Raw genomic sequence first — 21,458 nt, forward strand, 5'->3', positions numbered from 1 at the left:
AGCTGCTGTGGGGCCTTGGGCCTTCTTTTGGATGTTCTGGGTCTCTCTGACCCAGCTGCAATTTGTTAGGTAATTTCAGATTGCAAAGGGCCAGGCCATTCATATGCAAAAGCCTCTGTGCACAGCTTGGGTAGGGCGGGGTCTCAGGAAATCAACAGGGTGGAGCAAACAGCTATGGCTGATCCTCAGCCCTGCCCTAAGAGTTCCTGGTTCTCGGTGTCCTTCATTAATCGCTGCAAGCACCTCTGAGAGAAAGCCGTCCTCGAGTTCCGCCCAAGCCAGACAGTCCAGTTTCTCTCTGTATGAGTCTGGGTCCCCAGAGACTCGTCTGGAACTGGAGTTCAGAACCATCAGGAGTGTGTGACTCCCTCCTAATTGAAAAAGACAACCATGTCCTCAGTTGCCAGCCCTTTCCACGTGCACCTCCGTACCTCTGCAATTTACTTCCGCACTTCCTCTGAGTCTCAGTGTGCTTTTCTATTTCCTTCTAGTTGTAGAATTTCGACTCAGCCAGCCTTCTAGTGGTTCTGGATGATGTCCGTTTGTCTTTTAGTTGTATTTTTGAAGTGGTTGTGCGAGGCAGCAATTTCTGGTGTTTACCTATGCCGCCATCTTGGTTTCTCTCCAGACATTCACTTTTTATTTCCCCTTCCCCACCCCCCCCCAAGTGTTTAATCCAAATAAGCTTTAGTCACTAAATCTAATTTCCAAACTATGTTATTTTTTGGACAGCTTAAGAGTAATTCTTTTCATGATTGCTGTCCCATAGTGTACCTTTAAAAAGTTATGAAGTGCTGTGTTACCCAGGAAAAAAAGTCTAACTATAGTACTAGATTGTTTTAGTGTTTTGTGTTTTTTATGAGTAGTATATTTTCCCATTATATTTATGTGAAATATAAACAAGCCATTTTTCTTCAGAATATAAATTGTGAGCCATAACATTTTCTTTAGTTAGCATTCTCCCTGGCCTTCCCTCCGCTGTCCACATACTTCTCTTTTTAAAAGCTCAGTTAGCATTGTCCTTAATCTATAGACTAAAAACGTGTGGTATCCAGTGCTAGCCCATAAAAAATCAGAGTTCTCTCCATAGAATTATCCCTGTTATATGCCCCAGCCTAACAGATGTAATAGAGATGAATCCTGGGCAAGTAATAGTCCCTTGTAAGTAAAGCAACAAGAAAGAAAACCAGTAAACGGCAAATGTCAATTGCTGTCATGATAGACTCTTAACATAATTACAGTTAAAGAGCTTTTCCTCGAGCTTCTTGAGTAAAAAAGTCCCCTGCCAGCAGTGTCTCTGTTTTGAAAAGTGTCAAGAAATGGATAATTGTGAGCCAGAAAAGAACAAGGACAACATTTTCATCCTAAAAAAGACCTAATTGAAACCCAAAGGAATGTAAATTATGTAGGACATGCCATGATTTCAGCCACTTTTGTCTTTATTAAAGGGGCTATTTTTATTCCCAAGAAATTGAAAGTTTTTTAAAAAAGAGAGACAGATGTGCCCTGGCCTGTTCGCTCAGTGGTTAGAGCATTGGCCCATGGACCAAAGGGTCTTGGATTCGATTCCTGGTCCAGAGCATATACCTCGTTGCAGGCTTGATCCCGGGCCCTGGTCGGGATGTGTGTGGGAGGCAATCATTGGATGTGTCTCTCTTGCATCAGTGTTTCTCTCCTCTCTCTCTCCCCACCCCCTCTTTCCTCCTCTCCACTCTCTAAAAAAAATCAATGGGAAAAATATCCTGTGTAAGGATTAAAAAAGAGATTGATGAAAAAATGACAGACACAAATGCCAACTACAAGAATGACCTATTTAAAAAGGTGCCATAATGCTGTTCCATTAATTGATCATACCCTTGATCACCAAAGTTTCTGTGAAGATCAAGATCCATCCTTACAAGGCTCCTGGTGTGTTCAATGAAGCTTGCTGATGGTTTCAGCAACTTGAGCCTGCAGTTAGAGGCACTAGCAGGTAGAGGGACTGTTGGAACTAGAAACACTGAGAATCATTGTCCACACAAAGCGGACATCCCACAGGCACATGGCAGCAGCACCATGTGGAGCCAGCCCAGTAACGAATGCCCTCAGTGATTGAATCCTATGAAGGAGCCAAGGAGACGGGCCCAACTCATCCCAGAAAGGCTGAATTGTGGTCACAGACCTCTGCTTAGGAAGCCAAGACATTATAGCACATGTATTGGTTTATAAAGAGCACCTTGTTCTTCAGATTAGCAAGTGAACAGTGGATGCGAATGTTAACATGGCTCACCCTATTAAATATGAAATGTGTTATTCTGTCCACTAGGAGGCATGCTGGCATCATCCCAGAACTACCCACTTCCATGGGATGTATTCCTAAATTCCAGCCTATTAGAATAACAAAGCAAAATCAGTGTGGGCTCCCTGGATAAAAGTTTCTATATGTAAGTGCATATGGGTAGATATATTCCAAAGGTGTTGTTTTCAAAATTGCTATTTTTATATGTGGATTCCAGAAGAATGCATGCAAAGCAAATTACAGATGCCAAAAGGAGGGGTTAAAGAGAATGTAAACATCAGGATTATTGAGAACTAATGGAATTCCATGATGTTATAGAACTTGAAGGAAATTTAGCAGCTTATAATTCATTCTACTAAGGACACCATTACTTCACCCTATTTTTAACCACTCACATATTTTAGTGGAAATATTAGTAAAATCTAAGAGAGGGCTATCTAGGATTGTTTTGTGGCACTGGTTGATATGAAAGTAGAAGTAATCTTAAATGATTGGCTATTTATTTATATACATAGTCATGCCGAGTACATCCTGTAGCTTTCCAGTGAAGGTATGACTTGTTCTCCAGAAAATCTGATGGGAATGAGCCCTGAGAGGTCTGGTTGCCATCTAGTGTTACTCAGTCCGACTGACAGTGGCTGAGCTGGGATTTGAACCAAGAACTAGATGTGGTATTCCTATATTCAGTTTTCTGAATTTATGTGGGTTCTTGTGGCTGGAATCAATAAGCTATTATTTAGTTTTCAATGATACAGAGTGCCACCACAGAACTTTATGTGGGTCTATTTATAGAATACTGTTTTTTGGTTATGTTATTATTATCTAATCTACAGATAGACCTTATTCACATTTTGCCAATTGTCCTAATACCGTTATAACAAATGGAAACAATTTTTTTCTGGTCCAAGATCCAATCCACGCTCTCATGTTGCATTTAATTGTCGTGCATCTGTAGTCTCTTTTTTTGTTCTGGAACAGCTCTTATCTTACTACTAGTGAGATTCACTTGATCACCTGAGTAGGGTGGTGCCTGCCAGGTTTCTTCACTTTCAAATTAAAACTCCCAGGCTCTGGTTTTAGCATCTATTTATAATCCTTTCCTGAGAGAGTTATTACTGTGCTCGTTGCCAAATGAATAATTCCATTATTCCTCTACATCACATTTTTACATTGATGGTATTTTATTCTAAGGAAGTTTGTTTTAATCGTTCATGAGAACATTTTTTCCATGGATTTTTTTTTTTTTTTTTAGAGAGAGTGGAGAGTAGGGAAGAGGGAGAGAACTACCCACTTTTATGGGATTTATTCCTAAATTCCAGCACTATTAGAATAATAACAAAATCAGTGTGGGCTCTCTGAATAAAAGTTTCTATATGTAGAAATAGATGGATAGCAATATTCCAAATATTCTGAGAGAGAGAAAAAAAAAACATCAATGTGAGACACATTGATTGGTTGCCTCCCACATGCACCCTGAATGAGGGGCTGGGGATCGAGCCTGAACCCAGGTATGTGCTCTTGACCTGGAATCAAACCTATGGTCCCATGTTCTAATTGGCCAGGGATATGTTAAGGAAGATTTTTGTCTATGGACTCTTGGTTTCCTATTTTATTATTTGGATTATAATCCTTTATTATTTTTTATTTTAATGCCCAATTGCCCCAAATTTAACCAGTGGGGAAGGCCCTTTAACCTCGCTCCTGTGTCGATGAACATATCCCTAGTATTTGTAATTGTGGACTATTGGAAACCTAAGTGCCTGAGTGGCTGAGGAAACCATGGTAGGTCCACACAATGGGATATGATTCTTTCAGCACTTCCTTTGTTTCTGGGAGCTCTGTCTGGCTTTCTTGTGGGGGATCAATGTAGATGCTCCCTCTCCGGTAGAGTAGATGCCTCTCCCCTTCCCCCATTTTGGTTTTTACTGTATTTGTTCCCTAAAACTGGGCCTCGGCCTGCTCAGCATGCTCAGCAGAGCAGTAGGAACTACACTCAGTTGGCCGGTGCCAGCTAGTTTTTTTGGAGTTTTAAGAAAGATTTAGCTAAAAGTCTTACTTCTCCCCACTGGAAAGGAAAACAAACAAATACGGAGGAGACTGTAGGACCAGGGAAGATCCTTTGATAATGAAAGAACAATATCTATGTCTGAAGCATGAGGCTTTAGGCAATTACACACATTTCAGAAGTAAGTGGAATCACTAAAAACTTATTGTAAAAAAGGACTACAAATGGGGAAATATGTATGGCATCTTTGTGTGTATAATTATATTAGATACCATATCCCTAAAATAAGAGCTAGAAAAATAACAGAAAACCAACAATTGGGACAACTGTCAAGTGCTAGAAGCCAGAATTTGACATATTGGAGTCTCTTTATTTCGCCTTTCAAAATTAACCAGCAAGACTGGGCTAGTGTAGCTTGGCTTTTCCTAAGCAGTCGGAAAGAGGGTTTATCCTGTGAAAAAAGGGAAAGGATAGTTTTCTTAGAATTTAAGGAAGTTACCAGAGACTAAAATCCTTTCATTAAGAACACAGGTATAGCTCTAGCTGGTTTGGCTCAGTGGATAGAGCGTCAGCCTGCGGATTCAAGGGTCCCAGGTTCGATTCCAGTCAAGGGCATGTACCTTGGTTGCGGGCACATACCCAGTAGGGAGTGTGCAGGAGGCAGCTGATCGATGTTTCTCTCTCATCGATGTTTCTAACTCTCTATCCCTCTCCCTTCCTCTCTGAAAAAATAAAATAAAATAAAATATATTTTAAAAAAAAAGAACACAGGTATAGTTGACCCTTAAATAACACAGGTTTAGACTGTGCGAGTTCACTTACATGCAGATTTTGTCCAGTAAATACTCTAACTCAGTGGTTCTCAACCTTCCTAAAGCCGCGACCTTTTAATACAATTCTTCATGTTGTGACCCAACCATAAAATTCTTTTCGTTGCTACTTCATAACTATAATGTTGCTACTGTTATGAATCGTAATGTAAATATCTGAGATACAGGATGTATTTTCATTGTTATAAATTGAACATAATTAAAGCATAGTGATTAATCACAAAAATAATATGTAATTATATATGTGTTTTCCTATGGTCTTAGGCGACCCCTGTGAAAGGGTCGCTCAGCCCCCAAAGGGGTTGCGACCCACAGGCTGAGAACCGCTGCTCTAACTGTATTTTCCTTATGATTTTCTTCACATTTTTCTCTAACTTTATTGTAAGAATACAATACATATAATATTCATAACATGCAAAATATGAATTAATTGACTTATTTCTAAGGCTTCAGTCAACAGTAGACTATTAGTAGGTAAATTTGGGGGGAGTTAAAACCTGGCCGGTGTGTTCAGTGGTTAGATAGTCGAGCCATGCAACAAAAAGGTCACAGGTATGATTCCTGGTTAAGGGCAGGTACCTGGGTTGCAGGTTCAATGCCCAGCCCAGTTGGGTTGCGTGCAGGAGGCAACCAATCGATGTTTCTCTCTCTTTTCCCTTCTCCCTTTGCTCCCTCCCTTCCACTGTCTAAAAATCAATAGAAAAAATATCCTCGGGTGAGTATTTGAACAAAACAAACAAAAGTTATATGTGGATATTTTACTGCCTGGGGGTCGCACCCAAAACTCCACATTGTTCAAGGGTCAGCTGTACTTGCACGTCTTTGGTCTCCTGATAGCAATATTTCCCGGTTGTACACCATCGAGCCTCACTGCCTTTTACTTAAGGGAACAGATGTCTGACTCCTGCCATGCGTGTTTGGCTGCCTTGCCCCTGCCTGCCAGCCACTTATCTCGGAATTCTTATTCTGTTCCAGGTCTCTGTCCTAGGATGCCCTGACCCAGTGGTGCATGAGATTGCCTATCAATATGGAAAAAATGTGGGAATAGCCTTTCAGGTTGGTCCGCTTTGTAAGACTGGCCTATTCGTATAGTGGGAAGCATGGCCGTGATGTTGGGATGGTGGTGCTTATGACATTCCTTTTGTCCTTTCACTAGCTAATAGATGATGTACTGGACTTCACCTCATGTTCTGAGCAGATGGGCAAGCCAACATCAGCTGATCTGAAGCTCGGGTTAGCCACTGGCCCTGTCTTATTTGCTTGTCAGCAGGTAGGTTTTATACAAGTCCCTTGGACACACTGCTGTGCAGCCCTACAGAACCAGTATCCTCCAGGCACAGCTAATGGGAAGTTTAGATCATGAATATATAGGAAAGTATTTAGGTCAGAGACCTCTATCTGGATTTGATCCTGGCTCTGTGACCGAGATGTTAGGGTCAGTCATTGCACATCTAAGCTTTATCTGTTTCCTTTTCTGTAAAACTGAGAAGATTACAACCTTCATGCTAGAGTTGTGAGGATTAGCAGATAATATTCATGGAGATACTTTGTAAATTAAGTGCTGTATGCATTTAAGATAGCATTATGATTATTTCCATGTATTTGGAGCACTGACAAGGTGGTTTCCACATCTTGATTATAGGGCTGGACTTGGGGTGTGCCTCAGAACCCCTTACAAAGGCACAGGAAGGGCCTCCAAGCTTAAGAAATTCTGAGAAATTATCCAGTTCCAGAAGTTTATGGGACTGTGGCTGCTCTCAGAGAGCCTCGGGCACTGCCTCAAAATGTCAAGAAGTCAGTGGAATGCACTGCTAGCACCACATAGTTCCTTCTTCCTCCAGATTGAGGGGCTGTCAATTAAGGAAGTAAGTAAAGCTGGCTTCATATTCTTAACATAGATGAAGAGCTTAGGAGGCTTTAAAGATCCTGCAGTGACGTGCAGGGCAGACAGTCCCAGAGCCTGCTCTGGACGTTTTGGCTGTGCCAAATGTCATTTGGAAGAAGTGGGACATTGGCTTGTATTTGGACATCCTTTTAATAGATTTCATCTTTGTAGTATTCAATACATTATTTTGCAAAGCAGTAAGATGTTCATCACTATGCCATGACATTAAATATTAGCTCTTTGGTCTGAAATTTTAGTAACTTTTAGTCTTTTAGAGATTTTGCCTCTATACTTTCCCAAAATTTACAAAGATAAATCATGCCTTCCATAGAACTCCGTGGTTCTATTTAAATATTATAGAAACCAGAGACTTTGCTTTTGATCTGCTTCTGACCAAAAAAAGGAAAAATTATCTTTTCCCCACAATCTAGTAGAGCCAAAACCAGGACTCTTCTCAGAAGAGGTTGATGGCTTGGGGGGCTGGGCCAGGTTACCTTGGGTAACACACTAGTGGACAACAGGCAGTTGAGGATTGAGGGCTGTGCAATGTGGGAGCACTTTGTGGAAGCATCTGTCCTCAATACTGGGCTCCATCCTCTCAGAATTTTGAGGCAGAGATGAGAAGTGAAAGGTGTGCTATGAAAGGGTCTTTTCTCCTATTGAGACTAACTCACCAGCCCAAAACTCAAGAATGTTAATACGCCCTAACCAGTTTGGCTCAGTGGATAGAGTGTTGGCCTGCAGACTCAAGGGTCCCAGGTTTGATTCCGGTCAAAGGCATGTACCTTGATTGCAAGCACAACCCCAGTAGGAGGTGTGCAGGAGGCAGCTGATCGATGTTTCTAACTCTCTATCCCTCTCCCTTCCTCTCTGTAAAAATCAATATAATGTATTAAAAAAAAAGAATTGGTAATGTCATTTGCCAATGGAAGCTGCCATTTTTCTTTCAAAAAATGGGAGGTAGAAAAAACTGATTAGGTTAAAATGTATTACTTTTTCGATAAAAACTGGTGGTGCAAGTAATAGTCAATTCAAATCAAAATGGCTTAAACAACAAGGAAAATGTATCACATCACCTAATTCAAAGTCCAGAGGGGAGGTGGCTGCAGCAGCCCCAGCATTTCAGATCCAGCCTGAGGCCAGCTGCCCTCATGGCTTCCGCTGGCCTCCAGAAGCAAAGACCCCCAAGCCCAATCTGCTTTCTTCTACATGGTAGTGATGACTAATTCTGCCTTCAGATATAGTGGGGCAAAGTCAGGAGGAAAATGAACCACTCCTACATAACTGACTTGTCAGTGATCTAAAAGAGATCAATAATGCGAGTTTAAAAAAAAAAAACTAGGAAAAAGAACAAATCTTAGAGTGCCCCAAACCACATTTTTCTATGTGCTTCACTGGGAAATCCAGTATGACAAGGCGCACACTCACCCTCACCAGACAGCACTTTTCCCATCTGCCCATCAGGCAGTGGGAGGAGTTAAAAGGCACACTGAAGTATCAGAAAACTGAACACAGATTGAGAAAAAAAAACAAATGACTGAACGACCAAACGGTCGATGGTTGCTATGACACACACTGACCACCAGGGGGTAGGTGCTCAATTACTCTTTCCTGTTGCTGCCCCCTGGTGGTCAGTGCACTCCCACAGCTAGCCAACCTCCTGTGGTCCCTCCCCGCTGGCTGGCAGGCCCCAGCTGGCCTGGCCCTGGTCAGGACGGGCGAGAAGGCTCCAATAGGCCTTGATTGCCAGCCAGGCCTAGGGACCCCACCTGTGCACAAATTTCATGCACCAGGTCTCTAGTCTACCCTAAAATATAAAAACCTAGGGTCCATAACGACCAACCAAAGGCTCGACCAAACACCAGCAGTCCTGAGTCAGTGCTGGGTTGCCGTGGTGACCCAGCACTGACTGCTTATGGGGCTACAGATCAGGCCTGGAGAGAGGCAGGGTCTGATCCGCAGCCTCCATGGCAGCTGTTAATCAGCCATTGCCTCTCTCTTTCTCCCCGGGCTTTGCCAGCAGCTGCACCTGTTTCTCTCCGGGCTTCCATGGGGGCTACTGAACAGCCTCGCCTCTCTGATCAGGCCCCGTTGATAGACCCAGAGATGCTGACTGGCATAGAAACCGACCAATCAGAACCAAATCTGGGTGAACTGTGAGGAGCCAATGACTGGCTAGGAGGTGGAGTTTTTGATGCTAACTGGCATAGACACCAACCAATCAGAACCAAATTGGCCGGCAGGGGAGGGCAGTTGGGGGTGAGATCAGGACTGCAGGGGAGGGCCATTGGGGGTGAGACCAGGCTGGCAGGGGAGGGCAGTTGGGGCGAGATCAGGCAGTCGGACATTCCCCCAAGAGTTTCCCAATTGGAGAGGGTGCAGGCTGGGCTGAGGGAACCCCCCCCCTTCATGCATGAATTTCATGCACTGGGCCACTAGTATATATAAAAGCCTAAGTGACCGAATGACCATTTGACTGTTCACTATGATGTGCACTGACCACCAGGAGGCAGACGCTCAACATGAGTGCTGCCCCCTGGTGGTCAATGTGCTCCCCCAGTGGGAGCGCTGCTCAACTGACAGGGATGAGTGGGAGCAGCTCCTCCCCAGATCCCTACAGGCCATGCCAAGGGAATCCACCGGTGCACAAATCTGTGCACTGGGCCTCTTGTACATTCATAAATTGTTTTCACATCAAGCGTATACTCTACTAAAGATTACACTGTCAAAGAAAAGGATTTTTGGCCAGAACTTTGGGGTAAAACAAGTCCCAGAAATAACAGAATGTGCAGTATCTCCATTTAATGAAAATACACTTTTCATAGTTTGCAAAGGATTCTTTAGACATTATGTCTAATCTAACAAATCCTCTTTTGTGGTATTATATTCATCCTACAAATAAGAAAGTGATGCTCAAACTTGGCCAAAATTAAACATTAGGTAGAGCACAGCAGGCAGTTAAACGCTCCAAGTCTTCTAAGACCACTGTTCATGTTATTACACAGTATAGCATTGCTGCCACTGCTGTAAAAGCTAGTGCCTGGTGAGCCGGTCTCCAGTAGGTCTCCCCACAGAATAGGCATAGCTCTGAAAATGCACTGACAACCCTCACAGAAGAGCCTGTGTGTCAGCTTTCACGGTTTGTGACTAACCTACCCATTTAGTGAAGTTAGTTGTAAGCTGTCTATACTCTTTGTCCATAGGCAGGTGAGCTTTGTTTGTATATTAGAAAAATCCATGTTTGAACTTTTCCATTTGTGACACCGAGTCTCACTGGACCAAGACAATGAACCTAGGGAAGTGGCTTTTCCCTTTTAACTTAGCAGGGGGAACTTGGCATTTGTTGGATCCAGTGACTTGATAGAAACTTTCTCTCTGGAATTCATTATTTTTGACGTCTCTCTGAAGGGATTTTTTTTTTTAATCTTTATTTTTGAAAGCATTGCATATGTCCCCCTTTTCCCTCCATTGACATCTTCTAGCTCACTCCCACTCCCCAGCCCAACCTTCACCACCCTATTATCTGTGTCCATGGGTTATGCATATATTCATGCAAGTTCTTTGGTTGATCTCTTCCCACCCAACCTTCCCTGCCTTCCCTCTACGATTCCACAGTCTCTGAAGGGGTTTCTTGATAACAGTTGATTCAAGGGATTTAAGAAAAGGTTGGAGATTTCTAGAGAGGTTCCAGTGATGACAGTATCCTTCCATGAGTATGTATGTACATCCTTTCTGTAAGAACAAAAACCTCAGGTTAAATCTTTTGTGTGTTTTGTTTCGTTTTTCATCCTCACACAAGGATATTTTTCCATTGATTTTTAGAGAGAGTGGAAGATAGAGGGAAAAGGCAGAGAAAAATATCAGTGTGAGAGGAACACATCAATTGGCTGCCTCCTGCACACGCCCTGACTAGGGCTCAGGCTGAGGAGGAGCCTGCAACCGAGGTACATGCCCTTGACCAGAATCAAATCCACAGGCCAATGCTCTGCCCACTGAGCCAAACTGGGTAGGGCCTTGTGTTAAATCTTTGAAGAAGACATAGGTCTCAGATTCTGAAATCTTCAGAAACAAAATGGAAGTGGGGTGTGTGTATGTGTGTGTGTGTGACTACATTAGTGAGTTCTCAAATATCCTTTAAGAGACCTTTTCCTTTCTTCCTCTGCTTCTTATTTACTAAGTCCAAACCTAAATGTCAGACCGTAGCTGTACTTCCAGCTGCCATCACCATCACCAGCCCCTGCACCAGCTGCACAGGCTTCTGCTAGGGACCTGGCTAGTTGGTGCCTTAAAGAGAGACCTAAGTTTTGTTTAAGTGCACTCCAGTTAATTGATCCTTTGTAGTTTCGTTTATGGTATAGCTTAGATTTCACAGAGTTAGAATGTGGTTTTCCTACTCTTAAAAACAGAGACTGAGCCAACAAAACTTTTATTTCTCAGTAAATCTGCAGGCAGGCAACTGTTCTTCCCGTTATGTTTCTCATTTCTTCTCCAATACACATGAAGGGCACAGAGGAGTGTCTCAGGAAGAGTCTGATATTTGCATAGTAAAACTGCACACAGTACATGTTTCAAAGGAAGGATATATATTTAATGCAAATATTTTTTTCAAATTTTGCTTTATCAGTGCTTTTTATAGTAAAAGGAATTAAAAAGCCATGTAGTCAGCACATTTTACCACACTTGTTGGTATTGCAGAAAAAACTCATAACCATAAACAATGTGATTTTACCAGATGCCCAGGACAGTACTGCATCAGTTTTGAGAATATAAGCTAGAAAGCCAATTTTGGAATGTGGTATTAATTTTATAATGCTTTTATACTATGGAATACTATGCAGCAAACAAGAGGGATCTCTTACCCTTTGAGACAGCATGGAGGGACCTGGAGAATATTTTGCTAAGTGAAATAAACCAGTCAGAGAAAGACAAGTATCACCTGATCTCACTCATATGTGGAATCTAAAGAACAAAATAAGCAGATGAACAAAATAGATCCTGGGGCAGAGAAGCATGGAACAAACTGGAATCTCAAATGGAAGGCAGGGGAGGGTGAGTAAGAAGAGATTAACCAATGAATTTATATGAATACATGCATAACCGATGAACACAAAATAATTTTTTTAAATGCCTTTTAGCCTGGCTGGTATGGCTCAGTGTTATGTTGACCCATGCCCCAAGAAGTCACCCTTCAATCTCCAGCAGGGGGCAGCCAATCGATGCATCTGTATCAATGTTCTCTCTCCCTCTCCCTTCCTCTCTGAAATCAGTAAAAATGTTCTTTAAAATGTCTTTTAACAACTTAAATTCTGTGGTTAAAATTTTAACCACTAAAATAGATTGATTTGAGCTTTCCTGATTTGTTTCGTGTGAAGCTTAAATTATTTTATTCTTAAAAGACCAGTAACTAAAGCAGATTACTGGTTTTCATTTAAGAACCAACCAGTTGCTGGCTCTTTAAATATTATAAGTTAGCAGCCTATACCTGTTTGGAACCTCATTCTGACACATACTTTGCTCTGAAAGGAACATTCTTAATGCCTCATCTGCCATCATCTGTTTGAGGTTTTCCGTGTGTCCTATTTTTGTTTCTACGATTACTAACAACATGGTGGTGGTTTCAGTATAACAACTTATTTCACGTTTCAGGCTCACTGCCAGAAAAAAACTACAGCAATTGCTTTAAGCACTGACGTATCCAAGTCCAAACACCATTTGACTTCTTACTTTGTGGAACCGTAAGCTGTTAGAGCTACTGGATTTTGGACCATGTAGTTCACCTCCTCCATGACACAGATGAGGAGGCTAGGGCCCAAGACACTGAGGAACTCACTTAGCTGTGGCAGCACCAACACAAGAGCCTGGATCTGGAAAACGGTGCCCTGGCTTCCTAATTCTATTAATGGTGACAATTCTCCTAAATTTTGCTAAGTATCATAAAAGATAGGTTTTTCTTTTTCAAAGCCTTTTGTGCCTGTTTTCTCTTTTCCTCTTATTACCATCAGCTTAACACAGGTCTTTATAATATACTACAGTAACCTGACTTACCAGGTTTCTACCTCTCTCTCTAAGTCAGTCGTTTTTCAACCTTGGAAGCACAGAAAAACACCTGGAGAATTTTTAAAATCCTGATGCCAGGGCCAGACCCAAGCCAATATAATCAGCCTTTGGCAGCAGATCCAGGCACGAGTATTATAATCCCCCAAGTGATTCCAGTGTGCAGTCAGCAGTGAGAACCGCTGCACTGATCCAGTCCACTCCACAGGCTGCTAAGGCAGAGCTCTGCATACCCGCTGCTCAGAAACCCAAGTAGATTTTAAGTGTCACTCTATTGATTTTTTTTTTTTAAGAGAGAGCGAGCATGGAAGGAAAAAGGATAGATGGAAACATCAATGAGAGAGTAACATCAATTGGCTGCTTCCTGCATGCCACCTACTGGGGGACCAAGCCCGCAACTGGGGCATGTGCCTCCACCAGGAATCGAACTGGTGACCTCTTGGTTCATGGTTAGACACTAAACCACTGAACACCACCAGTTGGGCCAAATGTCACTCAATTTAATACTAAAGGTAGAATGCCTAATTCCTACCCTCATCCTAACCCAGTAATTCTGAAAATGTCGGCAGACACTAGAATCTATGAGAAATGCATGCTCCACCCACCTCTACTGAATTAAAAACTTGGGGTGATTCTGGTGCAATCAAAAGTTCGAGAACCATAAAAGAAGTCAGGAGATTTTACTACTTAGCAGTGGGCCATGGATAGAACAGAACAGCAGAATGAGTACTGTGCACCCGCCCTGTCCCCGGGCATGGAAAATGGGTATCTTTCTTAGTTCTGCTTCTTTAATTGCTACAATTTACTGCTCCCCTACATGAACAAATCACCTTTTTGTTTTTCCCTACTGTTTCCTACTGTTACAAACTAGTATTAGAACATTTGATTCTGCCAGGAGCAATAAATAGATTTTTCTTTCTTTATGGTTAGTTCCCAGAAATGAATGCTTTGATAATGAGACGGTTCAGTTTGCCAGGAGATGTGGACAGAGCTCGACAATATGTACTACAGGTAAGATTATTCTAAAAAAAAAAAAAAAAAAGGTATCAGCAGATACAATGTGGGAAAGTTCTTTTAACCAAACAAATAACAATAACATTACATTTTAGAAACATCTGCTATGGGTTACCACCCTTTTGGAGAGTAGTTTGTCAGTACCAGTAAAAATTCAATATGAGAGGGGGCTGTAGCTGACAAAAAAGTCGCTGTGCCGGGAAAGGTTCTGGCTTCAGAAATAACGGTGTTACTGAAGTCTCAGGAGAAGTGGGACTGACGACAAATTAATTGTAGTTCTTATTGTAAAACACTGTACAGCAAGCCTATGCTTCAAAGCACCTAGAAAAAGAATCCACAGAACAAATTCTCCAATTTTAGCTCCCTTTCCACCCAGAGCTCCTAATCACTATTCCCTCATTAAATATGAATGGACAACTAGTATATAGTAGGATTACTAAATAGCTGATTAAAGTTTGCTGAATGAAACAGACTAAGATAAACAAAGAAGAAAAATATAATTAAGGGGATTCAAAAAATAACTGCACTCATAAAACAAGAACAGGGTATTGTCTTTAAACAATGAAAGAGAATGAGCTCTGAGAAATTTTAAATGACTGGAAACTAACTCCTAAGAAAAGCAGGAACATGGAATTGAGAAAATCTCCCAAGATGTAAGACAGCAAGGGAAGAAAATGAGAAAAGCTCCTAAGAGCATCAGCACAATCCTCTAATAAATACTAGCAGGCAGTGAACACGGCTTCCAAATAAATGGTGATGAAACATTTTAAACCTACAATTCTGTATCTAGTCCAGTAATTCTGAATGCAAGTCATTATCACACTTAAGGACTAAACAGTCGGCTTCCAATACCCATTTTCTGGGTAAGTTATTTGTGGGTGTATTTTAGCAAAAGTGTGAAAATCCCAAGAGGAAGACGTGAATACTAAAACCAGTGGAATGAACCCAAGAGTTCAATAAAAAGTCATCCTGCAATGGTAACTGTGCAAGAGCTAATAAATACATACTAGTATATATGTAACAAGTAGAATGATAAAGGAATTAGAAATATTAGGAATTTGAGCTCCTTTCCCGAAAAGGAGGCAATTACATGTAGAAGTGTGTTCTGTAGTACAGTAAGGCACAGCCAATTAAAATGTGTCCGTTTGTGTCAGTTGGTAGAGTATAGAAAATCAGAGGCCTTTCAACACGTGAGGAATATTCTATTCAATGATAGAGGCATCATGAACCTTGGAACCATGGAGAAGGAAATAAAATTGCTGACTTGATCATACAGTACCCATTTTTATATTACAGAAATGAAAGCTTTCGATAATGTAAATGTTCAGCTTTTAGAAAAAAACAAACATACATAGTTACAAAATAGAATGCAAACCTGTATGTAGTGTTAAGGTACAGTTAAAAGTGGAAAGAATGGGCCTGGCTGGTGGTTCACGGATTAAGCGTTGACCTATGAACCAGGTCATGGTTTGATTCCTGGTCAGAGCACATGCCTGAGTTGTGGGCTCCATCCCCAATAGGGGGTGTGCAGGAGGCAGCTGATGAGTGATTCTTTCTCATCACTGATGTTTCTACTCTCCCTCTCCCTTCATCTCTGAAAGAATGGGAGCACTGGTTTCCTCATCTACACATCATCAAGTCAGACAAGATAAAGATGACAAAAGTAATCACCCTAACCGGTTTGGCTCAGTGGATAGAGCATCAGCCTGCTGACTCAAAGGGCCCAGGTTCGAGTCTGGTGAGGGGCATGTACCTTGGTTGCGGGCACATCCCCAGTAGAAGATGTGCAGGAGGCAGCTGGTCGATGTTTCTCTCTCATCGATGTTTCTAACTCGCTAACCCTTCCCTTCCTCTCTGTAAAAAATCAATAAAATATATTCAAAAAAAAAAAAGATGGCAAAAGTAACAACAGAAGAACTAAAGGCAGCAACACAAGTTGGAGGCAAATGTAGTTTTATAGTTGCTTTTATGGAAAATAATACAAACTTTCATGTACTCACTACTGTAAATCTACTTTTGCTCCACCGTGTATAATCAAATTTGGGTCATAGAATGTGTAGGTTAAATCCTCATCTTTCTTAGCAGACAGGCAATAAATAATAACTAATGCTGATAATTAAATTTAAAAAACCAATGGATAAAAAAGCTGGTGCCTTTAGAAGAAGAGAACTCAGCTCTTGTGTACATTTTCATCATTGGCTCTTATGTATTTTTATTATGTACATGTTTTTTTAAACTTCCACTTAAGATTTTTTCATTTAAAAATTTATTGTATAGATATTTTATAACAACTTTTTAAAAACTTCTAGTACTTAAAAATAGATGGCTAAGAGGCTGGTAGGAAGGGGATGGGAATGGGAGATATCTGTAGTACTATCAACAATAAAAATATATTTAAAAATGAAAAAAAATAGATGGCTACTTGATATTAATGAGTTAGTTACTTTGTACACTAATAGAGTAAAAATTTACTTTAATCAGAGAAAAGGGCCTAAAAAAACTAGGCAGGGGAAGCTGGAACTGTAAGTTCAAGAAAGAATGTTAGAAACATAGTTTGGCTATTAACTAATCTCAAAATAGTTTTTAATTCATTATAATGAACTTAAGAGTCAATCCAGTAGGTAACACACATCTGTTTCTTTCTGTATTTCATAGAGTGATGGTGTGCAGCAGACAACCTACCTCGCCCAGCGGTACTGCCATGAAGCAGTAAGAGAGATCAGTAAACTTCGACCATCCCCAGAAAGAGATGCCCTCATACAACTCTCGGAAACTGTACTCACAAGAGATAAATGACAAAGTCTTTCTGTTATTCCTGGCAGCTATTTTACCAGACTGTGCCTAAAGAATTTTGTGGAATATACTCTGCTTTATGTGCACATAACCAAAAATCATTTTAAAAAATCATTTCCACCTTAATGATGGGCAATTATTTTATTAGCAAAGTTTTTCAGAAAAGTTTTAAAATAATTAAATCATCTGAAACTGTTATTTTAGCCCTGTAAATTCTAATCGAGGCATCTTGATGGTTATATGTGGTATTGTTTACACTGTTAATAGTCACATGTAAAGCCATTAAACAAATAAATAATCAATGTTAAAATTAAAATGGTTTATCTTGTTTCACCATAGGAGTAAATGTCAGAGAACTGTGAGGTCTACATTTCAATCAGCATTGATTTTAACAGCATCCAAAATTTCATATAAGAGAATGGTTTATTATAAAAGACTGCACATAAAATTTAGATGAGTTATATACAAAATTAAGACAACATTCCACTTGGAAAAAATGAAATGTAAAATGTAGTAGCTTATCACTAGTGATACTGAAATCATGTTTAAAATTATCAAGGCAAAATGCATATGCAACAGTCACATTGATTTGGTAGCAATGGTCTTTAACTCTCAGAAATAAATGTTTTGCACTAGTCTTACCATTTACTATGCTATTATAGTCTGTAATGCCCAGTACATAAACTGCAATTTGAAATCCAGAGAATTCCTCAATACACAGAAACCCACATTTGAGCGCTCTATTTTAATATCCTAGGCAATACAGAATTGTACACAAGATAAAACATCCTTCTAAACCTCCCTTAAATTAAGAGGAGACACACAAAGTGCATGTGTTGCATTTCAATTATGTCAAAAAGACAAAACAAATCTATTGGTCAGGTATGTCCCTGTTCACTGATTAATATATGACCCAGTTTTTCCCTAATTAACTTAAAAATCTTTTTATGTTGCTAGTACCAGTTAATGAATTAAATGGTGCCTATTCAAAAATCAATTGCATCCACTTCTACAAAACAGTATGTAAAAGATACTTATAATTTCCTTTCATTGAACAACAGTCCACTGGAAAACTGGAGCACTAATAACAGCAATCCTTAAGAATTTTACCCACAGAAGTGAATCATTTTACACATTTTCTTAGCTCTGAAAAAAAAATTACTTTAGAAAAGCAACTAAGTAAATTGACTTGTAAATAACTTTCAGATTTTAAATCTTCAAAAATCAGTCACATTTGATTTTGGGACAGGTTGAGATAAGGCTGAAGTTCATATGCTGAGAAAATAGAACAATAATTCTGCAATAAATCAGTATCTTTTATTTATTTTTTTAAAAACAAATCAGTGAAGGAAAGGACAAAAACCTTTGGTTCACTTAAGTATTTGTGAGTGGAAAAAATTTATAATGCAAATTCACTCATTAAAAAACTTAGTTACAAATTACAACATTATAGATAACCCTTTTTTGTTTGTTTTATTTCACATGGAAACCTTAGAGACCCGATTCATTTCAAGAGACCTAAGTACGAGTACTCCAAGAAAATATCACACAAATTGGAAGCATCCTGGATTTTTAAGAAGTATATTTCAATAATTAATTTGTATGCATGCTTTAAACAAATAGTTATAGTTCAAGAATGAGAGAGTCTAAACAAAAGGTATGACCAGCACCAGCATTTAAGTTTCTGATTTTAATATTAGTCTGACATAGCATTAGTAACCATGCTGCACTGAAACATTAATGGTACAGTCTGAATCATGATTTGTTAAATATTATACCCCAGATCCCCAGAATATTTAAGCTGGTCATAAAGTTAACATTGTGTAAGTAAGTATATAAGCATAAACAGTTATGGACAGCTCTTGTATAAATTGCTGTTGAGCAATAAACAAACTGCCTCAAAGATTTATGCTTACAAGGTAGACGTTCAATTATACCAATAAAACAGCATGTCCTGAAAATATGGGCACATTTTAAGACAATTTTGTTAACCATTAATAGTCCCACAGTATGACTGAATAATAATAAGAACCTACTTTAAAAGCAAAAAGTTTTAATCAGTATAGTGCATGATTGATTCAACATAGTTCCCAGGGAACAAACCAGTCACTCGATTGCAGACTCCTTCATACCAGCCATCATCATTCTTCTTTATTACATAAATGATTGCACCCTCCATAAATGACAGCTCATCATCCTTGTCTTTTGTATAATCATATATTGCCACAACTATGGAAAAAAGAGTTGAAATAACAAGTGAGTGCACTATATCCAACATAATGTGAATTTTAAAATGTAATGCCAATTAAATCTATAGTATAGCAAAACCAACTATTTTTATGAATATTCGTAACTCTTACATCTATAAATATAGATAGACCAGTGGCTAACCATGTACCTAAATTAATAACTTGATCTTGGGGCCAAACTGACTAATTGATTAGACTAGAGAAAACAATAGTTTCTACCAATCTATTTAGGGAAGATCTCTGAATTTTAAGGGTTGATTAGCCATTTCAATTCATTTGTTCAAATATCTACTAAGTGCCAACAGTATGCAAAACAATTTTTCAAAAGAACAACTGGGCAGCAAAGCTGCATAACCAATCAGTAAACCAGCTATCTAATTTGAAAATATACATACCTGGAGATAAATCTCATCCAAGGAAAATATTCATGTAACTTATGGGGCTATATTTAGAATATTTTTACAGAGCACTTTAAAGATCAACAGGATTTTTTAAGGGGAAATAACTGAGTAAAGATGCATTAATTAAGACTGAGAGAATTATTTGCAATTCTGTAGTATCAGTGATTATTTTGAGTTCAAAATATTCACTTTGCACAGTGTCATAGAATAAAAAGGCATAAAAATTATTATAGTTTTCTAAACTACTGGTTGATAAGTTTAATTATTCCTTCATTCTGCCTTCATAGCATAATGATGCTCAAATTATATGTACTTTTCTACTAAATGTGAAATGGTATGCGATATGGATTTTTTTCATTCATTTGCCTCGTGTAGTTTTTCTTAAAATACAGAGTTCTTAAGACGTTTAAGATGTTCTGGAACTTACTTTTCCACCAAAAAAGATGGTTAGTCTCCACAATTATTCTGAATTAGGGAATTATAAGAGACTTGAAGTACTAATCGATATTATTTGCTAAATTAAAACAGGCAATCTTTTCTCCTCTTTCCGAAACACTGTATTAAGTAAACTCAACAATTCCATTTTAATCCTGTAGCAGAATCATAGTATTGTGATTACAAGCTCACTGACATATAAAGTTGTCTTTAAAAACCCCCAAACATAAAGAATAAATAATATTAAATTATTATCCTGGTATTATTTTTATCTAAGAAGCCACCCAAAAGAATTGAGTGACTGTTACAGTAAAGAAAATAATGTAATAATTTAAAAGTAAACTATTAGTCAATTAATATTTATTAGTTATGGTTTACCTTTGATAACATTCATTTCTTTGTATTCAGATTGATAATGAATGAAATTTTGAATGCTATAGACTTTTAAACTAATCATGACAAAGGCCCGTCATTCTCAAAGTCATTTGGCAAAATAAAAATGTTTCCTCTCACCCAGCCTTAGTGGTTGAGCATCAACCCATGAACCTGGAGATCACAGTTCGATTTCTGGTCAGGACACTTGGCCAGGTTGGGGCTTGATGCCCAGTGTGGGGCATAGAGGAAGCAGCCGATCAATGATTCTCTCTCATCACTGAAGTTTTTTTTTCTCTCTCTCCCTCTCTCTCTTCCTCTTTGAAATCAATAAAAATATATTTTTTTTAAAAAATTGCAATGTCTATGGCTGTTTTGTGCTATAACAGTGGCTAACAAAGATTTAAATATTTCATTTTGCAATATATACAAATAATGAATCACTACACTGTATACCTGAAACTAATATGTTATGTCAATTTAACCTCAATTTTTTTAAAAAGTTAAAAATATTGCCCTAGATAAGTAAGGACCTATACTTGCTACCTCTCACAACCACATCCAAATTATAAAGACTGAACAACTATCATCCAGAACCGCGGGAAAGCTGGCTGAGTGGAAGTTCTACAACTAGAGAGGTAAGAAGAAAGTGCATTGAGACTGGTAGGCGGTGCAGAGGCGCAGAACGGGCTGGCATCCAGGTGTGCTGCTTTTTTAATTGGAAGGGAGATACAAGCTCTTGCTTGTTCTGAACTCCAGTTCCAGGCAAGACTCTGGGAGACCCAGACACATATGGGGAGAAACTGGACTATGTGGAATCAGGACAGGAACACGAGGGCGGCTTTCTTTCAAATGGAGGTACTAGCAGCAGCCACTGTTCCTACCCTGGGACCTCTCTGGTGTAGGGCTGACTGGCAGCCATTGCTGTTTGCTCTGCCATGGTGATTCCCTGAGAACCCGCCCCACCCAATTTACAACCCCAACAAAGCTGTGCCCAGCGGCTTTTGCATACGAATGGCCTGTCCTTTCTCAACCTAAAACCTGTCAAACAAGCTGCTGCTGTGTCAGGGAGCTGCAAAGCTATCAATAAAAGGCCCAAGGTTGGCACCAGCACCAGCTTGCCTTGCTCCACAGCTGTGCCT

At 39.6% G+C, this 21,458-nt stretch overlaps 2 protein-coding genes across 9 annotated transcripts in view; one reads left to right on the forward strand and one right to left on the reverse strand.

The window, feature by feature from the left end:
• PDSS1 (prenyl (decaprenyl) diphosphate synthase, subunit 1) overlaps nucleotides 1-17,500 on the forward strand; it is a 48,141-nt gene extending 30,641 nt beyond the window's left edge. The window contains exons 8-11 of one of the 2 annotated variants that reach the window (XR_001515018.1): nucleotides 6,089-6,169; nucleotides 6,270-6,383; nucleotides 6,756-6,978; nucleotides 13,983-14,061. Coding sequence is in view for 1 of the 2 variants with exons in the window: in XM_006770416.2 (XP_006770479.1) it covers nucleotides 6,089-6,169; nucleotides 6,270-6,383; nucleotides 13,983-14,063; nucleotides 16,722-16,862 (417 nt within the window). In the remaining variant the exon portion in view is untranslated. Of the gene's footprint in view, nucleotides 1-6,088; nucleotides 6,170-6,269; nucleotides 6,384-6,755; nucleotides 6,979-13,982; nucleotides 14,064-16,721 lie in introns of those variants that run through there. The other variant, XM_006770416.2, reaches the window with a different exon arrangement.
• A 683-nt stretch (nucleotides 17,501-18,183) lies between these two features.
• ABI1 (abl interactor 1) overlaps nucleotides 18,184-21,458 on the reverse strand; it is a 52,500-nt gene continuing 49,225 nt past the window's right edge. For all 7 annotated transcript variants that reach the window (XM_015568253.1, XM_015568252.1, XM_015568251.1 and 4 more), the window contains one exon: nucleotides 18,184-19,088. In XM_015568253.1, coding sequence (XP_015423739.1) covers nucleotides 18,913-19,088 — 176 coding nt within the window. In that variant the 3' untranslated portion in view covers nucleotides 18,184-18,912. The remainder of the gene's footprint in view (nucleotides 19,089-21,458) is intronic.

The sequence above is a fragment of the Myotis davidii genome, unplaced genomic scaffold (genome assembly GCF_000327345.1).
Source record: "Myotis davidii unplaced genomic scaffold, ASM32734v1 scaffold1565, whole genome shotgun sequence".
NCBI classification, from domain to species: Eukaryota; Metazoa; Chordata; class Mammalia; order Chiroptera; family Vespertilionidae; genus Myotis; species Myotis davidii.